Source organism: Scyliorhinus torazame, chromosome 5 (assembly GCF_047496885.1).
Source record: "Scyliorhinus torazame isolate Kashiwa2021f chromosome 5, sScyTor2.1, whole genome shotgun sequence".
In the NCBI taxonomy this organism is placed as follows: Eukaryota; Metazoa; Chordata; class Chondrichthyes; order Carcharhiniformes; family Scyliorhinidae; genus Scyliorhinus; species Scyliorhinus torazame.
Genome location: NC_092711.1, coordinates 208622497 through 208641771, shown reverse-complemented (window position 1 = coordinate 208641771; position 19275 = coordinate 208622497). Strand labels below are relative to the sequence as shown.

The window sequence follows — 19275 nt, the reverse complement described above, 5'->3', positions numbered from 1 at the left end:
CGCAGAGATGGGGAGGACATACAGCCGGTAATTTTTGAACTCCCTCCCCTGCACCGTTAGGTTTGCGATGCAGAACCCTTTGATTTCAACGGAGTGGGACCCCACCGCCAGGAAAATTTTCTGGGTGCTTGGACGAATTACAAGGGAACAGCGTCTTACCGTGTCCAGATGAATAAAACTCTCCGTGCTCCCAGAGTCGATTAAACACGGCGTCTCGTACCCATTCACCAGCACTGTCGTCGTTGCTGTCTGGAGCGTCCGGGCCGCGACTGGTCCAGGGTCATCGATGCCAAGCGTGGTTGCCGCATTAGGTCATCGTCTACAGGCAGCATGGAGCCGTCCGTGTAGGGGTCCTTGCCTGTCAGCAAAGATGGCGGCGTCCACGGATCGCACGCAGTCTGGGGTGGACAAAATGGCCGCTCCCATGGATCGGACGTGGGCTGCGGGTAAGAAAATGGCAGCGCCCATCTTCCCCTCGTGGCGTCCAGGGCTCAAAATGGCGGCGGCCGTTGGCCGCACGTGGGTCGCTGGGGGGGGCTGAGTCGGTGGTCCCGTTTCTTCCCCGGAGATCGCGGTGACCCCCCGGGACTGGCACACCGCGGCGTAGTGGCCCTTTTTGCCGCAGCTTTCACAGGTAGCCGAGCGGGCCGGGCAGCGTTGCCGGGGGTGTTTCGGCCGGCCGCAAAAATAGCAGCGGGGCCCCCCCAGGTGGTCTGGGGTTCTGGCCGCGCAGGTTTGCGGGGGTGGTGGCGGAGGGCCACTCCGAGTGTCTGTCTCACTTCACTCCGAGTGTCTGTCCCTCTCTCTCACTACACCCCGAGTGTCTGTCCCTCTCTCACTTCACCCCGAGTGTCTGTCCCTCTCTCACTTCACCCCGAGTGTCTGTCCCTCTCTCACTACACCCCGAGTGTCTGTCCCTCTCTCTCACTTCACCCCGAGTGTCTGTCCTTCTCTCTCACTACACCCCGAGTGTCTGTCCCTCTCTCACTTCACCCCGAGTGTCTGTCCCTCTCTCCCAATTCACCCCGAGTGTCTGTCCCTCTCTCTCACTTCACCCCGAGTGTCTGTCCCTCTCTCACTTCACCCCGAGTGTCTGTCCCTCTCTCCCAATTCACTCCGAGTGTCTGTCCCTCTCTCTCACTTCACCCCGAGTGTCTGTCCCTCTCTCACTTCACCCCGAGTGTTGTCCCTCTCTCTCACTTCACCCCGAGTGTCTGTCCCTCTCTCTCACTTCACCCCGAGTGTCTGTCCCTCTCCCGCTTCACCCCGAGTGTCTGTCCCGCTCTCTTTCACCCCGAGTGTCTGTCCCTCTCTCTCACTACACCCCGAGTGTCTGTCCCTCTCTCACTTCACCCCGAGTGTCTGTCCCTCTCCCGCTTCACCCCGAGTGTCTGTCCCTCTCTCACTACACCCCGAGTGTGTGTCCCTCTCTGTCACTTCACCCCGAGTGTCTGTCCCTCTCTCTCACTACACCCCGAGTGTCTGTCCCTCTCTCACTTCACCCCGAGTGTCTGTCCCTCTCCCGCTTCACCCCGAGTGTCTGTCCCGCTCTCTTTCACCCCGAGTGTCTGTCCCTCTCCCGCTTCACCCCGAGTGTCTGTCCCGCTCTCTTTCACCCCGAGTGTCTGTCCCTCTCCCTCACTTCTCCCCCAGTGTACGTCCCTCTGTCTCACTTCACCCAGTATCTGTGCCTCACTCACACTTCCCCCCTTGTCTGTCCCTACTCGCACTTCACCCCGAGTGTCTGTCCCTCTCTCTCACTTCACCCTACAGTGTCTGTCCCTCTCCCTCACTTCATCCCGAGTGTCTGTCCCTCTCCCTCACTTCACCCTACAGTGTCTGTCCCTCTCTCTCACTTCACCCCGAGTGTCTGTCCCTCACTAGCACTTCACCCGAATGGTGGTTCCTCTCTCCCACTTCGTCCCACATATCTCGCCCTCTCTCTATCATTCCCAGCGCCTGCTGCTGTCCCTCTCTCCCTCCACCTACTCGCGTGTGTCCATTTCTATCCTGCTTCTGACCCTCTCTCTCCCTCCTCCCCACTGCGTCTGTCCCTCTCTCCATATTTCACCTGCGCCTGTCTCTCCCTCTCTCTCTCCTTCTTCCCTTGGTCCCATCATCTCTCTTCAACCGATCCTTCTTCCCTCGCTCTGCTACTTCCCACCCCTTTCCTCCTTGCCTCCCTCTCTATCGCTTCCGTCCAATCTCTCCTCCTCCATCATTCCATCCCATCCTTCTCCTCTGTTCCCAGTCTATCCCCTTCTCCCTTCCCACCTGCTCCACTCCCTCAATCTTCTCAGAGCAGACACATTAGCATCATTAAAATTGACAATTGACTGAAGGATATTTTTCAAACTCCATTTCTCTTTTGTTATGAATGTCAGAATGTTATGGTTTTCCCATGTAACACTTTCTAACTTTCCATTTAATTTTAGGCGGGGATTTACTGGTTAAATTTAATGGATCACTTCTGTGCAGGATTGGTCCTCATTATGTCAGCCCTGCTAGAAATCATTGGCCTGTGCTGGATCTATGGTAGGTTAAACTGGGGAAATGCAAACAAAATAAGATAATTGCATAAAAATTGCATCGCTGGTTCTCCCTGCCTCCTCAGAAAGCACATGAAAATGAATCAGCTGATTTGTATTTAGTTCTTCACATCTGAAGATAATAGAAAGTAAAATTCTGTCCTTAATTGTCAATGTCTTTCAATATTTGTTGCTGGATAGACAGGAATAAACCTCCTGCATCCTTCACCAATGCTAAATGCCCACAATGACTTGCTGTTGGAGTCATTTTGGCTGCAGCATTTTCCTCAACTGCTGATGCAAATGTTATTCAACATCTCCATCCTGAATTTAACAGTTTGCCACTCGACTCAGTCAGTTACCAGTTTCACCCAATTGTCCAGCGAAATGGAACAACAGGCACAGATTCAGCTCCTGTGTGTTTTTTTATGACCTCCTGGGATCCATTGCCGTCCTTCATCTCAGGACAGAGGACTCGTGTTGGTTGCCCAGCCTCCTCCATTCTCACAGTGGGGGAGGAATGAGGGGGGTGCTGTCCATCGCAGTTCTGAAACATGATCCTCTTCCCGGGAGTGCTTTCTTGGGGATTTATACAAACATTTTACTTTTACAGAGAATCAGGTTGGTGACAGGGAACAAGTTACTCACCCTGTTCGAAATCCTGAGTGATCCTTTTTCTGATTTAACCTGTTCATTAGTGACAGCACTGTCATGATATTCAAGTGAACATCACAGCACATACATACATACATAATGATGGACAGAACAACGGACCAATTAGCACACACAACACGACAGCCAATCACAGACAAGAGCATACACAGTACAAAACAAGGAATACGACACTTCCTGGGCCGTCCAGCAGGAGACGGCTCAGGGCACAGACCTCATTGCCAGCCACTCAGACAGTCGCCATGTGCTGAGTACCAGAGTTTACTATGTCAATAGTTAAATGAAATAAAACTGCGATGTACCATTCGCAGCTGTGTTGGTTTGTCTGTGTCTCAGAGTACCCAACACTTCATGGTACCAGAAGTGAATTAATACCTACCCACAAATCTGCCATCCTGCGCCATGGACACCGTCAACCGAATGATGGAGTGGACCCGATGGGCCGAATGGCCTTACTTCCGCTCCTATGTCTTATGGTCTTATGGTCTTAACACACCGCAGCCGTTACAAGTCGCTGGGAACCTTGGCGTAAATTGGACGTTGTTCAAACAGCCTTTCAAATTCTTTCTGGAAGCCAACGAAAAAGAGAGCGCCTCGGACAAAAAAAAGATCGCCATCCTCCTCACCACCGCAGGTCAGCACGCCATCCATGTCTACAACTCCCTTCGCGGAAGGCGAGGACAAATCTAAATACAAGACGGTCCTCCTCAAGCTCGACCAACACTTCAACGTCGAGGTCAACGAGAGCTTTGAGAGGTATGTCTTCCAGCAGCGCCTGCAAGGTAAAGATGAGCTCTTTCAGTCATTCCTGATGCATCTCCGCATACTCGCGCAGTCCTGCGGTTACGACACCACCTCAGAGTCCATGATCCGGGACCAGATCGTTTTTGGGGTCGCCTCGGGCACCCTACGCCAGCAGCTTTTAAAAATAAAAGGCCTAACCTTAGCCTCTGCAATCGAAGCCTGTGTCCTGCACGAAAACGCGACTAATCGCTATGCCCAATTTCAGGCGACCGAATCGGCGCGGAGGGGTTCCTACGCGACTGGATCGGCGAGCCAGGTGACCCACGAGGCCGAACGGATCCAGGCGATCGAGTTCCTCACGGCCCGCGGCCCGGACGAGGGTGCCGTTTCGCGCGCTTTTCGAGGCCTCCCGCGCTTGTACGCGGCAAAACCTACGGCAACACTGAGGGACGTGATGCGCAGGCGCACTCGACGCAAGACCAAACTGCGCATGCGCAGTGACGCAATGAACGCCATGACGTCACGACATGCGGCAACTGTGGAGCTGCACATTTAAAAGGGCAATGTCCCGCAAGAACCCGACAATGCCTACGCTGTGGCAAGGTGGGCCACTCCGCTGCTTACTGTCGAGCAGCTCAACCTGTCGATCTTCCACATCTCCGACAAACCTCGTAGGCACGTGCGGACCATTCAGCCTCCCCATTACGAATCGGGCCCAGACGACATCCAGACCGGTGACACAGATGACCGAGCCACCTTCCGGGTTGCGGTCATTGATGGGAACCGAGTCAACACGATCAATCCGGGGGATGAATGGTGTGCCAGCCTGACGGTCAACCGATCGCCGATCACTTTCCGCCTGGACACTGGCGCCTCCACCAACCTCATAGCATGGTCAGCCTTCTACGCCATGAAGGTCAGACCACCAATCCGGCCGTCCCGGTGCAGGATGGTCGACTACAACGGGAACATTATCCCGGCTATGGGATCCTGCCAGCTCCAAGTGACACACAACACACACACGGCCACACTCTCGTTCGAGATAGTCGGCTCATCGAAGGACTCCATGCTAGGCGCACAGGCATGCAAGGCTCTCCACCTCGTGCAACGAGTCCACTCTCTCTCTCCAGACGGCACGTCTGGCTTCCCGGATGCAGAGTTCAATGCACAGCTCCAATCGCTCCTCGCCCACAACCAGGAGGCATTCGAGGGCATGGGAACACTGCCATACACCTACCGAATTTGCCTCAAACCAGACGCCATCCCAGTCATTCACGCACCTCACAGAGTCCCTGCGCCACTCAAAGACCGCCTCAAGCAGCAGCTGCAGGACCTCCAGGACCAAGGGGTCCTATCCAGGGTCACGGAGCCCACGCCGTGGGTCAGCTCCATGGTGTGTGTCAAGAAGCCCTCCGGCGAGCTCCGAATATGTATTGACCCAAAAGACCTCAATAACAATATCATGATGGAACATTATCCCATACCCAAACGGGAGGAGATCACGAGCGAAATGGCCCAGGCGAAAATATTTACGAAACTGGATGCCTCTAAGGGGTTTTGGCAGATCCAACTCGATCCGTCCAGCCGAAAGCTGTGCACCTTCAATACCCCTTTCGGCAGATTCTGCTACAACCGGATGCCATTTGGCATCATCTCGGCATCCGAGGTCTTTCATAGGATCATGGAGCAGATGATGGAAGGCAACGAAGGGGTGCGCGTATACGTGGACGACGTCATCATCTGGTCCACCACACCTTGGAGCACATATATCGTCTCCAACGCATTTTTGCCCACATACGGGAAAACGGCCTGCGCCTCAATCGAGCCAAGTATTCCTTTGGCCAAACCGAGCTGAAGTTCTTGGGGGACCATATTTCCCGGTCAGGGGTCCGTCCGGATGCAGACAAGGTGAGCGCCATCACAGCCATGCCGCAGCCGGCAGACAAGAAAGCAGTGCTACGCTTCCTTGGCATGGTCAACTTCCTGGGGAGGTTCATTCCCAACCTTGCCTCCCACACAATGACTCTGCGCCACCTCGTCAAAAAGTCCACAGAGTTCCAGTGGCAACACGCGCACCAGCTGGAATGGGAGGAGCCCAAACTCAAACTCACCACTGCAACGGTATTGGCGTTTTTTGACACGTCTCGTGCCACCAAAATCTCGACTGATGCCAGCCAGTCCGGCATTGGGGCAGTGCTCCTGCAACGGGATTACACTGCGTCATGGGCCCCGGTCGCCTATACCTCGCGGGCCATGACCCCCACAGAGCAGCGCTACGCGCAGATCGAAAAGGAGTGCCTGGGCTTGCTCACCGGTTTAGACAAGTTCCATGATTATGTATATGGTCTTCCCCGGTTCACTGTTGAAACTGACCACCGCCCCGTGGTCAGCATCATAATCAAGGACCTGAACAAGATGACCCCCTCGCCTCCAGCGCATCCTACTTAAACTCAGGAGGTACGACTTCCAACTGGTCTACACCCCAGGGAAGGAACTCATCGTTGCGGATGCCCTATCGAGAGCAGTGAGCACGGCACCAGATTCGGAGGGATGCGTATGTCAGGTCGAGGCGCAGGTGGCCTTCACATCGGCAAATCTGCCAGCTGACGACTCCACTCTGGCCCGTATTCGCCGAGAGACTGCGGCCGACCCCCTTCTACAAGGTGTGATGCGCCACATGACGGAAGGGTGGCTCAAAGGGCAGTGCCCGCAGTTCTACAATGTCCGAGACGACCTGGCCGTCATTGATGGTGACCTTCTGAAGCTGGACCGGATTGTGATTCCGCACAGCATGCACAAGCTGGTTCTCGACCAACTAGACGAAGGCCATCTGGGGGTCGAGAAGTGCAGACGGAGGGCCCGAGAGGCGGAATACTGGCCGGGCATCAGTGACGATATTTCCAACATGGTGCTCAACTGTCCCACCTGCCAAAGGTTTCAGCCGGCGCAACCTCCTGAAACACTTCTGCCCCATGAGCTGGTGACGTCCCCCTGGGCGAAGGTGGGTGTGGACCTATTTCACGCGCTCGGCAGGGACTATGTCATCATCGTTGACTACTTCTCCAACTACCCAGAAGTCATACGCCTGCACGATTTGACATTGTCTGCTGCCATAAGGGCCTGCAAAGACACCTTCGCTCGCCACGGCATTCCGATTACTGTCATGTCGGACAATGGGCCCTGTTTCGCCAGCCAGGAATGGTCATCGTTTGCTGCCTCGTATGGCTTTACACACGTGACGTCTAGCCCTCTGCACCCCCAGTCCAATGGAAAGGCGGAGAAAGGAGTTCACATTGTCAAGCGGCTCCTCTGTAAGGCAGCTGCTGCCGGATCGGATTTCTGCCTCGCCCTGCTGGCCTATCGCTCGGCCCCACTAGCCACTGGTCTCACACCAGCCCAGCTGCTGATGGGTCGTGCCCTCAGGACCACTGTGCCTCCCATCCTGGCACCCACAATAGACCATGCTCCGGTACTGCACAGGATGCAACTGCAGCGCGGTCGCCAGAAGTGGGCATATGACACACGGGCAACTGATCTTCCCGCCCTGGCACCTGGAGACGAAGTCCGCATCCACCTACCAGAAGGTGGCTGGTCAGCACCTGCTGAAGTTCTCCGACGCATGGCTCCCTGCTCGTTCCTGGTTCGCATGCCTGATGGATCCGTTCGTAGGCGCAATCGCCGGGCTCTTCGCCTACTTCCACGCTCGCTATGAGACCTTACACCGACACCGTGTCCTCCTGTTGTTCCTGATAGCGACTTCGTGGAGCTGCCTGCTACCATGCCCCTTCCGTCATCGCCCATGGCCAGGCCCGCACCTCAGCCGGTGGTTCCAGGCCTACCCTTGAGGCGGTCAACCCAAATTCGTTGCCCACCTACTAGACTGGACTTATGAGACTGTTTACATGTTGAACTCATGCAACCACTGTTTTAACATGTTTATGTTCTTATCGTTACAGGATTTGTTTTATCATTCCACATTTCCCCGTACTTTGTTATGGTACAACCTCGTTATTATGTCACACCCGACATCGCCCCTTGTATATAGTTAAGCCCCATGTACATGCTGTAAATATTACACACACACACATTTAGCTGCACTCAGTACACATCTCTATTTATAACCATGTAGGCACATAATCTTGTAAAAAAGGGGGATGTCATGATATTCAAGTGAACATCACAGCACATACATACATACATAATGATGGACAGAACAACGGACCAATTAGCACACACAACACGACAGCCAATCACAGACAAGAGCATACACAGTACAAAACAAGGAACACAACACTTCCTGGGCAGTCCAGCAGGAGACGGCTCAGGTCAAGACCTCATTGCCAGCCACTCAGACAGTCACCATGTGCTGAGTACCAGAGTTTACTATGTCAATAGTTAAAATGAAATAAAACTGTGTTGTACCATTAGCAGCCGTGTTGGTTCGTCTGTGTCTCAGAGTACCCAACACTTCACGCACAAGGCGAATTTCTACAGTCAACAAGCTGCCCTGCAGACTGGACAAACTGATTGTGTCTCTCTGCTTTCTTGTTGTTCACAGGGGTAAACCGATTCATCAAGGACATTGAGATGATGATTGGCAAAAGGAGTTGGCTCTTCTGGCTGTGGTGGAGAGTCTGTTGGAATTTTATTTCTCCGTGTTTGCTGGCAGTAAGGAGATGAGTTAAACTGAAAATGATCGCTGCTGAGAATCTCTCGTTCTGTACTTGATTTTTTTCCCCCATTCTTTTCAGGTAATCTTAATCTGGTCTTTAGCAGTATTTTCCCCACCAACCTATGGATCTATCGAGTACCCTCTCTGGGCAACAGTACTCGGCTGGTTAACGGCAATCTTCTGTTTTATGTGGATTCCCATTGTCGCCATTGTGAGAACTGTTCAAGCTCCGGGCTCCACCTTGTACAAGGTAAGGAATCTTTTAAAGATTGTTGTAATATGCCTTTAAGTGATAGACGCATTACATTACTAGAAAGGAAGTATGTCATGCGATCCCATTTTGGTTTGACATTTGCTTTTCAACAGAGTTACATTCATGCCACACAAGTACCAGGCAGTGAACATCTCCGACAACAGAGGATCTAACCACCGCCCTTGACATTCAATTGCATTACTATCACTGAATCCCACACAATCAACATCATGGGTATTACCATTGATCAGAAACTGAACTGGACTAGCCACATTAATACGTGGCTACCAGGACATGTCAAAGACAAGGAATCCTACATCGGGTAACTCACCTTCTGACCCCCCAAAGCATGTCCACCATCTACAAGGTACAAGTCAGGAGTGTAATGGAATACACTCCACTTGCCTGGATGAGTGCAGCTCCAACAACACTCAAGAAGCTCAACAGCCGGCAGCACGGTGGCACAGTGCCGAGGTCCCAGGTTTGATCTGGGCCCTGGGTCACTGTCCATGTGGAGTTTGCACATTCTCCCTGTGTCTGCGTGGGTTTCACCCTCACAACACAAAGATGTGCAGGGTAGGTGGTTTGGCCATGCTAAATTGCCCCTTAATTGGGAAAAACGAATTGGGTACTCTAAATTTAAAAAAAAAGAAGCTCAACACCATCCAGGACAAAGCAGCCCCTTGATTGCTTCCCCTTCCACAAACAGTCAAACCCTCCACCACCGACGAACAGTGGCAGCCGTGTGTACCACCGATAAGATGCACTGCAGTAACTCACCAAGGTTCCTTATGCAGCACCTTTCAAACCCACGACCACTAACATCTAGAAGGACAAGAGCAGCAGATGCCTGGGAACCCCACCACCTGGAGGTTCCTCTCCAATTCACTCACCATCCTGATTTGGAAATATATCACCGCTCCTTCACTGTCACTGCGGCAACATCCTGGAACTCCCTCCCTAATGGCACAATGGGTGTACCTACACCTTAATGACTGCAGCGGTTCAAGAAGACAACTCACCACCAACTTCTGAAGGGCAACTAGGGATGGGCAATAAATGCTGGCCTAACCAGCGATTCCCACATCCCGCAAATGAATTTGAAAAAAGTGCTTGCACACACAACAATCCCTTATGAGTGATCGTGCCTTTATATCATGATAAAAGCACTACATAGTGCTCAGCACAAACAGCATTTTGCTCAGCCTGGCAGCAAGACGAAGTACAGGAATAACATGGTGAAGAGTTTTATATGGTGCTACATGGCATGAAATGACCTGTGACATTCTCGTCAGATCCCAAAAGACTCATATGCATTTGAGAGTGTTGAACTCATAGCGTCGCGACTGCGCAAAACTTTGAAGATACAGTGCCAAGATAGTATTTAAATCAGAAGCTGGTATGCAGATAGATCCCTTGTGGTGAGATTGCAGTGCAAAGTCTGTCGGTTCAATGAGCGGGACAGCTTTTCGAGGGAACAACATCGGATTAGCAAAGTCAGGAAAAGTTAGTAACTGGGCTGTGGGCCGTATTGATAGGGTGTCAACAAAGCAAAAATGTGCTCAAAATCGGGCCAGTAAAGTGTGTGATTATAAAGAGTGGGTCTTTGGAAAATCATGAAAAATCATCAATGTGACCCTCGTCCCAGGTACTGGAGGAGAAGCTATGTCAATGAGATATTGTCAAAATGTCCACAGAATTTCCTATTTTGAATTGGGATACAGCTGACCTACTATCCAAATTCAAATTGTTTAAACAGCACACAGAGCTTTGACTTCTTGATTCAGGCGCAGGTAATCCAGATAACCATGGCATAAAAATTCACCTCCCAACTGGCAATGGAGTGTACACAGGCTGAACACATTAGGATGAACAGCAGAAGAGCTAAAGGATTACTAAATTATACTGACTACATTGGAAAACCGGATCAGAATCAAGTTAATTTTCCCTATTCATTGACTACAGTTCATGTCATTTTGACAACAGTCTACAGATTCATTGACCACTTCATCAGCAGATGCAGAGAAAAGGATATGCACTGTGACTTTTCAACACAAAGCTACTAAGCTATCAGACAGAATTGTTGAGTTGAAGATCGCATCCACGCCCATGGAAGTTTTCCAGAAAGTCCAAAACAAATAACGTCAAAGAGCTACTCAAATATTGACATATATAGGAAATGATTTTCTCAGGTTGACAAAGCTTACAGTGTGATCCCAATTGTTGAAGCACTCATTAGAACACCTAGACATAGTAAGACATATGTAAGATGTAGCCTTCTGCATGCTGGAAGCATTCTCCTGTCAATCCCTGTCTGTCCCTTGTTTTTCCCTTTTAATTTCTATTATTTTGCTGTTTCAATATTTGTACCAAGACAATTAATGGGACCTGTGCCTTCTGCACCTTAAATTTGAGAGGCTGGTAACCTGAGGATTGACCTACAACCTCCGGAAGGTAGGTTGCAAAGAGCTGTTTATATTTCAGATCATCAGATTCAAGGGAGATCAATGATGACACATCTTGATGGAATTGGCTGCTGGACAATTCAAATTGCTGGGCCATTGCTGATGGCCAATGCTGATGTTGACTCAGTGGTTGCCTTTCTGCTTCTGGATGAGCAGATTCTCGCAACACTTGGAACTGAGGCAGTTTTCACCATGTGCCTTTTGTTTGCTTCCCGCACTGTGTGCAGGCGTTCACTCTCCTGCACGGTGTGCAGTTTCGTACCATTGTGACGATATTCCGGAGGATGCCCGGCCAATAGACCGTGTCTTCGGCTCTCTTTTTACACTTTAAACACTTTTTCTTTCCATTGTGCTCTGCATGGAGTTCGCAGCAAAACTCCATCTGCAACATAAGAACATAAGAACTAGGAACAGTCAAGTCTGCTGTCACATTGTAGAAACGGGAGCAGGATTCTCTGGGCCATCCTTCGCGAAGATATCCTCTCACCTTCTGCAACATTGGGTCCTTCTTAGTTTCTTCTCATAGTTTGACATCATCAATACAGTTCATCCATTGTGGAGGTTTTTATTGCTCTTCTTTACATATACCATTGAATGAACCCAGTCTGTAGGGGCTTCAATACCCGTAATGACACCCAAGGCAGTCATTCTCTCCAGCTCTGACTTTAGTTTATCCCTTAATGGTGCCGGCACACGTCTCGGCCCATGAATCACAGGCATCTTCCTTCAATTGAATCTTGTACGTCTATGGGAGTGTACCAAAATCTTGGAAAATTTCAGTCAAATCATTCATTATGGAGTTTCCTTGGAATGAGGGCCTGTTTCAGCATTGTCTGCACTATAGACTCGTCGGACTAGCTGTAGCTCCTCTCACACCTCAACTCCAATTAAAGATCGAGGTCCGCTGCCACAACAGAAAATGTCAACTTGTACATTTTTGACATTGACATCAAGTGCACATGTTCCTAACGACGAGATTTCATTACCATTATAATCTCTTAATACTGGTTCGTTCTGGTCATTATCTTTGGTTGAATTCACAGCTTTTTTACATCAAACAGGTTACTGAGGTTAGCCGTCGCACCAGTGTTCAGCTTGATGGTTATCATCTTATTTATCTTTATGATTATCTGCCTCCTATTCACTATGGCTGCAGATTGGTACAAATACATTGCTTTTTGGTATGAATTGAGTCTCCTTGTCTTCATTGGAGATCACATCTACAAAGAATGTGTCCTCCAGGCATCAATAGCGCTGTTTGTTCAGATCTTTTTCTTGTATAACATTGGGTTGTAAAATGATTCCTGCCATTACAGATGGCACATGTTTTTCCATAAGCCAGGCATTGCCGTGGTATATGCCGTTTGCCACATTGCGGACACAAAATGGAGGCCAGCCATGTGGTGAAGTGCATGTGCACATCAATATATATAGATATCTATCAATGTATATAGTTATCAGTATGACCTCTGACCAGCAGGCGGCGATAGAGATACACCATGTCATTCCAGAGATTCGGCAGTTGGTAGTAAGTTGTAGTAGAGGATAGTCACACGAGAAGTAGCTCCAGGAGAATTCACTGAATTCATTTATTTTGTTACCATTTGTATCATAGTTCATTAGTTATCTTTCGACGTGCTCATCTTGTTAATAAAGCTATATTACTAGTCAAAGAACTAGATGTTCTGTGTGCATCTGTATGACGGCCAGAACACAGAACATAATAGATGGCTCAAAATGGCCACCTGCACTGGGAGCACGTTTCCTATTCAGCTGCGTCACCACACTAATGGTGTCTGCCGCCTCTTCTGCCTTTGCATTATAATTATAGAGATTCAACGTATTGAGCTACTTTGCAGGAAGCTCACTAACGTGACATATCTGAGTCACACTTTCAAGTTACAGGTCTGTATCCCACAGAAGCCACTCGCGCACTTAATCATTGGAGATTCTGAAAATTGTCTGGTCCCATATCATTGACGACTAGAGTGTGCTGAAGTTGCATGACTGCGCCTTCAATCCCAATTCAATGAAGAAGATATTGAATGCCTTTCCCGTGTTCTGGGTGCGCGTATGGAATATATAGCAATTGGAGGTTTCATTTTTTAGAACATGGAACATGGAACATACAGTGCTGAAGGAGGTCATTCGGCCCATCGAGTCTGCACCGACCCACTTAAGCACTCACTTCCACCCTATCCCCGTAACCCAATAACCCCTCCTAACCTTTTTGGTCACTAAGGGCAATTTATCATGGCCAATCCACCTACCCTGCACGTCTTTGGACTGTGGGAGGAAACCGGAGCACCCGGAGGAAACCCACGCAGATACGGGGAGAACGTGCAGACTCCGCACAGACAGTGACCCAGCGGGGAATCGAACCTGGGACCCTGGCGCTGTGAAGCCACAGTGCTATCCACATGTGCTACCGTGCTGCCCACTTGTGCTACCGTGCTGCATCATACCGTGCTGCATTGTTCACCGAGACTGTTTAAGCACTTCTTCAAAGCTTTTGCTGTCAATCTTATTTTCAAATACAAAAGTGTTGAAGATCTCAATTGCTTGAAGACCTGCTACAGTGAGCAGCAACGTGATATGCCTCTCACCGGGCTATGTCTGCAGATCAAGGGTTGCAACATAGAGTTTAAACTGTTGCTTAAATACCCTCCAATTCTCATCAACATTACCGGTAATCCGAAGCTGTTGAGGTGCCTTGATGCCTTCCATTCCAGGCTTCAAAGTTTTACTGCGCGTTGAGCATCAGATGCTCGTAGATTGCAAGGTTAGTAGCAAAGATGCGTTTCCTTTCTTATTCTTCAAAGTTATCTTTAGTGGTTTGGATTTTTTTCGTACAGAATCTTCAAGTTCTTGTTAAATCATCAACCATGGTACCAGTCATATTCTGCAGACTGGCTGAAGTGGATGATGAATGACAAAACATTTAGTTTAAATAATTTATTGTAGAATAACTGCATGGTAAGATAGCTTGGATGATTAAAAGAATAAACTACCAACACTAATCAACTATTGTGGAACTATTGCAAAATATATCTATTGTCCAGCACGACCTACTCCCAACCCCCCAGGCACTGGGACACGTGATGGGTTTACACTGCCATTTAGTCATCGGAGGTCGTGCTTGACACTATGTTCAAACTTGCTTTATGCATATTAGCACCAGGAACTCTGCTCTTATTTCAGTAATGCTGTTAGTCATTCTGGCGGAGTTGGAAACAAATAAGATTTAAGCAGGCCTGAGGTGGATTGTGAAGGCCCAGCAGTCCACCGGTGGCTTTGATCTCTGAGCATCCTGGGAGGATAGCCTGCTGCAACGAACGCGACATCAGAAGCAAGGACACTCATCTTTCATTTCATTTTTTAAATTTCCATATTTACCCCTCCCCTACCTCTGTGTGTGTCTGTCTTGTGTGTGTTTGGGTGGAGGTTGGGATGGTAAAAGGGGGTTGTGGTAGATTAGCCGGCCGTTAGTTTACTACGATTGCTACATGTTTCAACTTTATTTCTGTTATAAATAAACAGTCATTGTGTTTGGCTTACACATCTGGGGCGCGATTCTCCGACCCCCCACCGGGTCAGAGAATCAACGGGGGCCGGCGTGAATCCCGCCCCCGCGGTGTCGCGAATTGTCCGCCACCGGTTGGTGGGAATCCCCTGGCGATTCTCCGGTCCGCGATGGGCCAAAGTTCCGCCGCTGTCAACCCATGCCAGCCGGCGTGGATTGAACCACCTTTGGGACGGCGGCGCGGGCGGGCTCCAGGGTCCTTGGGGGGGGGGCGCGGGCCGATCTGGCCCCGGGGGATGCCCCCACGGTGGCCTGGCCCGCGATCGGGGCCCGCCGATCCACGGGCGGGCCTGTGCCGTGGGGGCACTCTTTTCCTTCCGCCTTCGCCATGGTCTCCACAATGAAGAGACCCCCTCCACTGCGCATGCACGGGGATGCCGTGAGCGGCCACTGACGCTCCCGCGCATGCGCCGTCCGACAAAGTCAGTTTCGCGCCAGCTGGCGGGGCGGAAATCAGTCCAGCTCGGGCCTAGCCCCTCAAGGTGAGGGCTCGGCCGCTCAAGATGCGGAGACTTCCGCACCTTTGGGGCGGCGCGATGCCGGACTGATTCATGCCGTTTTTGGCGCCGGTCGGCGGACATCGCACCGATATCGGAGAATCCCGCCCCTGGTGCCTGTAAGTCATTGGAGTGGTGAAGTGCCAACAAACTCAGGAATGTTAAACAAATTATTGGTTGATTCACTTATTTTGAAACTCCGGGGTCTGTGGGGCTGTAATTGACTGTGCACTAGCCCAGGGTATCGTAACAATGCGCCAAAGAAATGTCCAACTTTTCATCAATTCTGCAAGGCATGTGGCAGAAAGGACCATCGGCAGCAGCAGTGTACGAGACGAAAGGCTGATGCAGCTACAAAGAACCATGAACTGATCCAAATAGACTTTGTACCATCAACAAAATGACTATCTGGTATCCTGTCAGTAATATTATTGACAAACCAACAAATGGCGATGAGGGGCATGATGATGCCAAGAGACGTAAACACTTTTTTCACTCCATTAATCCCATGGAAATCATAGATGCCATCACACCATCTCAGGATTTTTGCCAAAATTCAAATAATCTGTTGCAAGAAAGTTGGTAACTATTCGTTATTGGCCAAGATTGACACAGTGGAAAGTGCAAATTTGAAAAGTCATATCCATAGCCATGGTGAAACCCATTTCTGTGAAACTTTCAGCGTACCATGGTTCACTAACTCCATGTGTATGTTCTATAGTCCTAGAGTGCAAGAACAATCAATCCTCCTGGATGTCACAGGTATTCCACATCATGGAAACTAATGTCCCAGCGATTCATGTCACGACACTAATAAACATTATTATTATAGCTGTGGGAAGCCATCATTGAACGATGGTCATGAAAATATAACACCATTTTGGCCTTTTTGCGCAAGCTTGCCATCTCCCTCAGTGTCATTTATAAAGCCAGGCAGGTTATCATCCTGGATGATATTCTTCAAACATTTTATCATTCACACATCGGCATAGATTGGACATGAAGACTCGCAAAAGAGACAGTTGATTAGTAGAGTTTGAACAATGACATCAAAGGTATAAATATAAAAAACAAGGCATGTCAAGAGCATTTGCCAAGTTAGCATAAAGAGCCATTGTTTTTCCATGAAGTTCCTATTCATCCTTGCTCTAAAATCACATCCTACCCTTTTCATGTCCATGGAACTGACTTCATTGTCGACTACTTTACCAAGTACCCCATTATTATACAATTACACTATAGGTCAAGCTCGACCATTGTGCAAACTTCAAGTACTATTTTCAGTTTATTTGGTGAGTCGAGAGAGATCATGAAAGATAAGAGTCCACAATTTATTGGTCAGCCATTTCAGGATACACGTATGAAGCAGTACATCCATCCCACTACTTAATCTTCTCATTAGCCCAGACATAACTACCGAGGTGAATGAATGATTTCTAATAATAATATTTATTGTCACAAGTAGGCTTACATTAACACTGCAATGAAGTTACTGTGAAAAGCCCCTAGTCGCCACATTCCGGCACCTGTTCGGGTACACATAGGGAGAATTCAGAATGTCCAATTCACCTAACAGCATGTCTTTCGGGACTTGTGGGAGGAAACCGGAGCACCCGGAGCAAACCCACGCAGTCACAGGGAGAACATGTAGGCTCCGCACAGACAGTGACCCAAACCAGGAAGCGAACCTGGGACCCTGGAGTTGTGATTTATTCCCTCAAGCAGATAAGCACTGAGGAGCTGTCTCAGGGAGCTGCTGATCCGTGAAAAATAAATCGCCATGGAATAAACATGCAAAGATTAGCGAGTCAGCACATTCAAACGCAACCTCAGTCACCAGACATCTTTTTTAAAACTTTAATTTGAGCCCTGATATTTCATCCGACCTTGGGTGGACATTGAAGCTAAAACGTAAAGGCCGCCTTGCCAATTGGCCCACACACTGCAAAGGCAGATGGGCCATGTAAAATTGCTTTCAATTAGCCTCTGAATGGACTAAATTGCCAGTTTGATTGTTGGTGGGAACGCTACCGATTTTCGCACGTGTCCACTGGTGAAATATTGTGCCAGTGCGCGCGACAGATGTCTGTGCACAATTTCATGTGCTTGATGGACCTGCCTGAGCAAAGTAAAATTCTGGCCGAAAAAATAATGACCAACGTGCATGATAAAAATGCGAGCAACATGTCAGGATAATTGGTTGGCGCTGGAAAGTTTTGCATTTTATTGCACGACCCTATTTTCTCTTCAGTCTTTGGTCTTGAACCATTGTAGTCATGTTACGGATGTGCTTCCCCCAGTGACATCCGAGCGCACAATGGGCCCAGGATGAACAATCTGTGGATGTGTAAAAGCCCACTATAATAGGGTGGCGATATCTCCTCTGTCAAAACGATGTCATTTAGATGTGGAAGCTGTTTTGTCAAGTTATGGTTTAATAAAATGTTTTCATCAGAGATTATCTCAATGTAAGTACATGTTTTCCAGTCTCTCTCAATGTACCAGCACGCTGCCTGAGAAATTAGAGTTTAGACATGGGAGTCTAATCCCCTCTGTGGTAAACATACAGGTTAAATATTTTTTTCTCTGAGGTGAATGATCGTTTGTTGGCGAAAACTGTAGGAGAATCTGATTGGGATCGCCATTTTTTTTCCAGTTGAATGCTAAAGGTTGGTTAAAATCAGGCAGAAATGTTTTAACATTTTACTTTTCGTTTTGCAGAAAATTTCTTCTGCTTGCAAATCAGCTCCTGATTGGGGTCCATACTTGGAACAGCACAGAGGGGAAAGATACAAAAACAGCCGCATGAGACTTTTGGCCCCTTCCGAGATGTGAACATTTGAAGGAACTTTTCTGTTTGATTTATAACCAATGGTCTTGAAAATCCATCACCGCCTGGTCAGTCCATGTTAACTGCAGTGTGAATTCAATGGAACAGTCAGTAACTCCACCAGGACTCAGACAGAATTTTGTCTGACGTTTCCTCTGCCCACTGAAAATATGGGCATCAATTTGGGACAGGATGCTGCAGGGTAGAATTCATGAGCATCAATGTTCCTGCATCGTGAACCTTCAGTCATTCTCCTGCCTGAGTCCTGGTGTTAATACAGAGGATCCCAGTCACTGAACATTGTGGACAAGAGCTCCTGCTCTCACAACAATTCTCATCTGCAGTACACAGTGGCTGGGTTCCCCTTACATTAGTCACAGGATGTGGGTAAGATTGGTACACAGATCCACACTGAGTTTTATCACCAAATGCTGCTAAAATCAGCGTAAACGGCAGTGCGGGCTAAAATCCCGTGTCAGGGGAGAATAAATAGAAAAGACTTCCTAATAAGAGAATCGGGAAACTAGATTCTCGCAGGCGAGATCTCATTTTCTAATTTACTGCACCCCTTGTCAGTGACGGAACAAGGAGGAGCATCATTTCAATACATTTCATAAATTAAAATTTCATTAAAGGCTGCCCGGCCATATGACAGATGCTGTGTGGTGGTTGGGAGGGGGGGGGTTGGGGGGGGGCATGGTTCTGATGCCCATGGGGTACTGGGATTAGGGAGTGGCTCCAATGTCTGTGGGATGGGAGACGGAGGTGTCCCTCTGATCCTTGTAGGGTGGGGAGATAGTCACCCGAAGCTTGTCTGCTTGGGCGGGGGTGGGGGGGGGGGGGGGGGGGTGGGGGGGGGGGGGGTCCAATGCGTGTGTGGTGGGAGCGGGCTGGGGGAGTCCCCTCAATGCCTGTATAATGGAGGGGAGTGTCCCCAATGTCGGTGTGATGAGGGGGGAGGGCTCCATTGCCTGTGTTTGGGGGGGGGGGGGGTGAAGGGAAGTCACACTGATCCCTGTGTGATGGGGTAG

The 19275-nt window shown here is 49.3% G+C and overlaps 1 protein-coding gene across 1 annotated transcript in view; it reads left to right on the top strand.

Moving 5' to 3' along the window:
- Window positions 1-18891, top strand: part of LOC140420917 (sodium- and chloride-dependent neutral and basic amino acid transporter B(0+)-like) — a 128385-nt gene extending 109494 nt beyond the window's left edge. The window contains exons 11-14 of the mRNA XM_072505065.1: window positions 2436-2535; window positions 8503-8612; window positions 8696-8866; window positions 18136-18891. Coding sequence (XP_072361166.1) covers window positions 2436-2535; window positions 8503-8612; window positions 8696-8866; window positions 18136-18249 — 495 coding nt within the window. The 3' untranslated portion in view covers window positions 18250-18891. The remainder of the gene's footprint in view (window positions 1-2435; window positions 2536-8502; window positions 8613-8695; window positions 8867-18135) is intronic.
- Window positions 18892-19275: the final 384 nt, after the last annotated feature.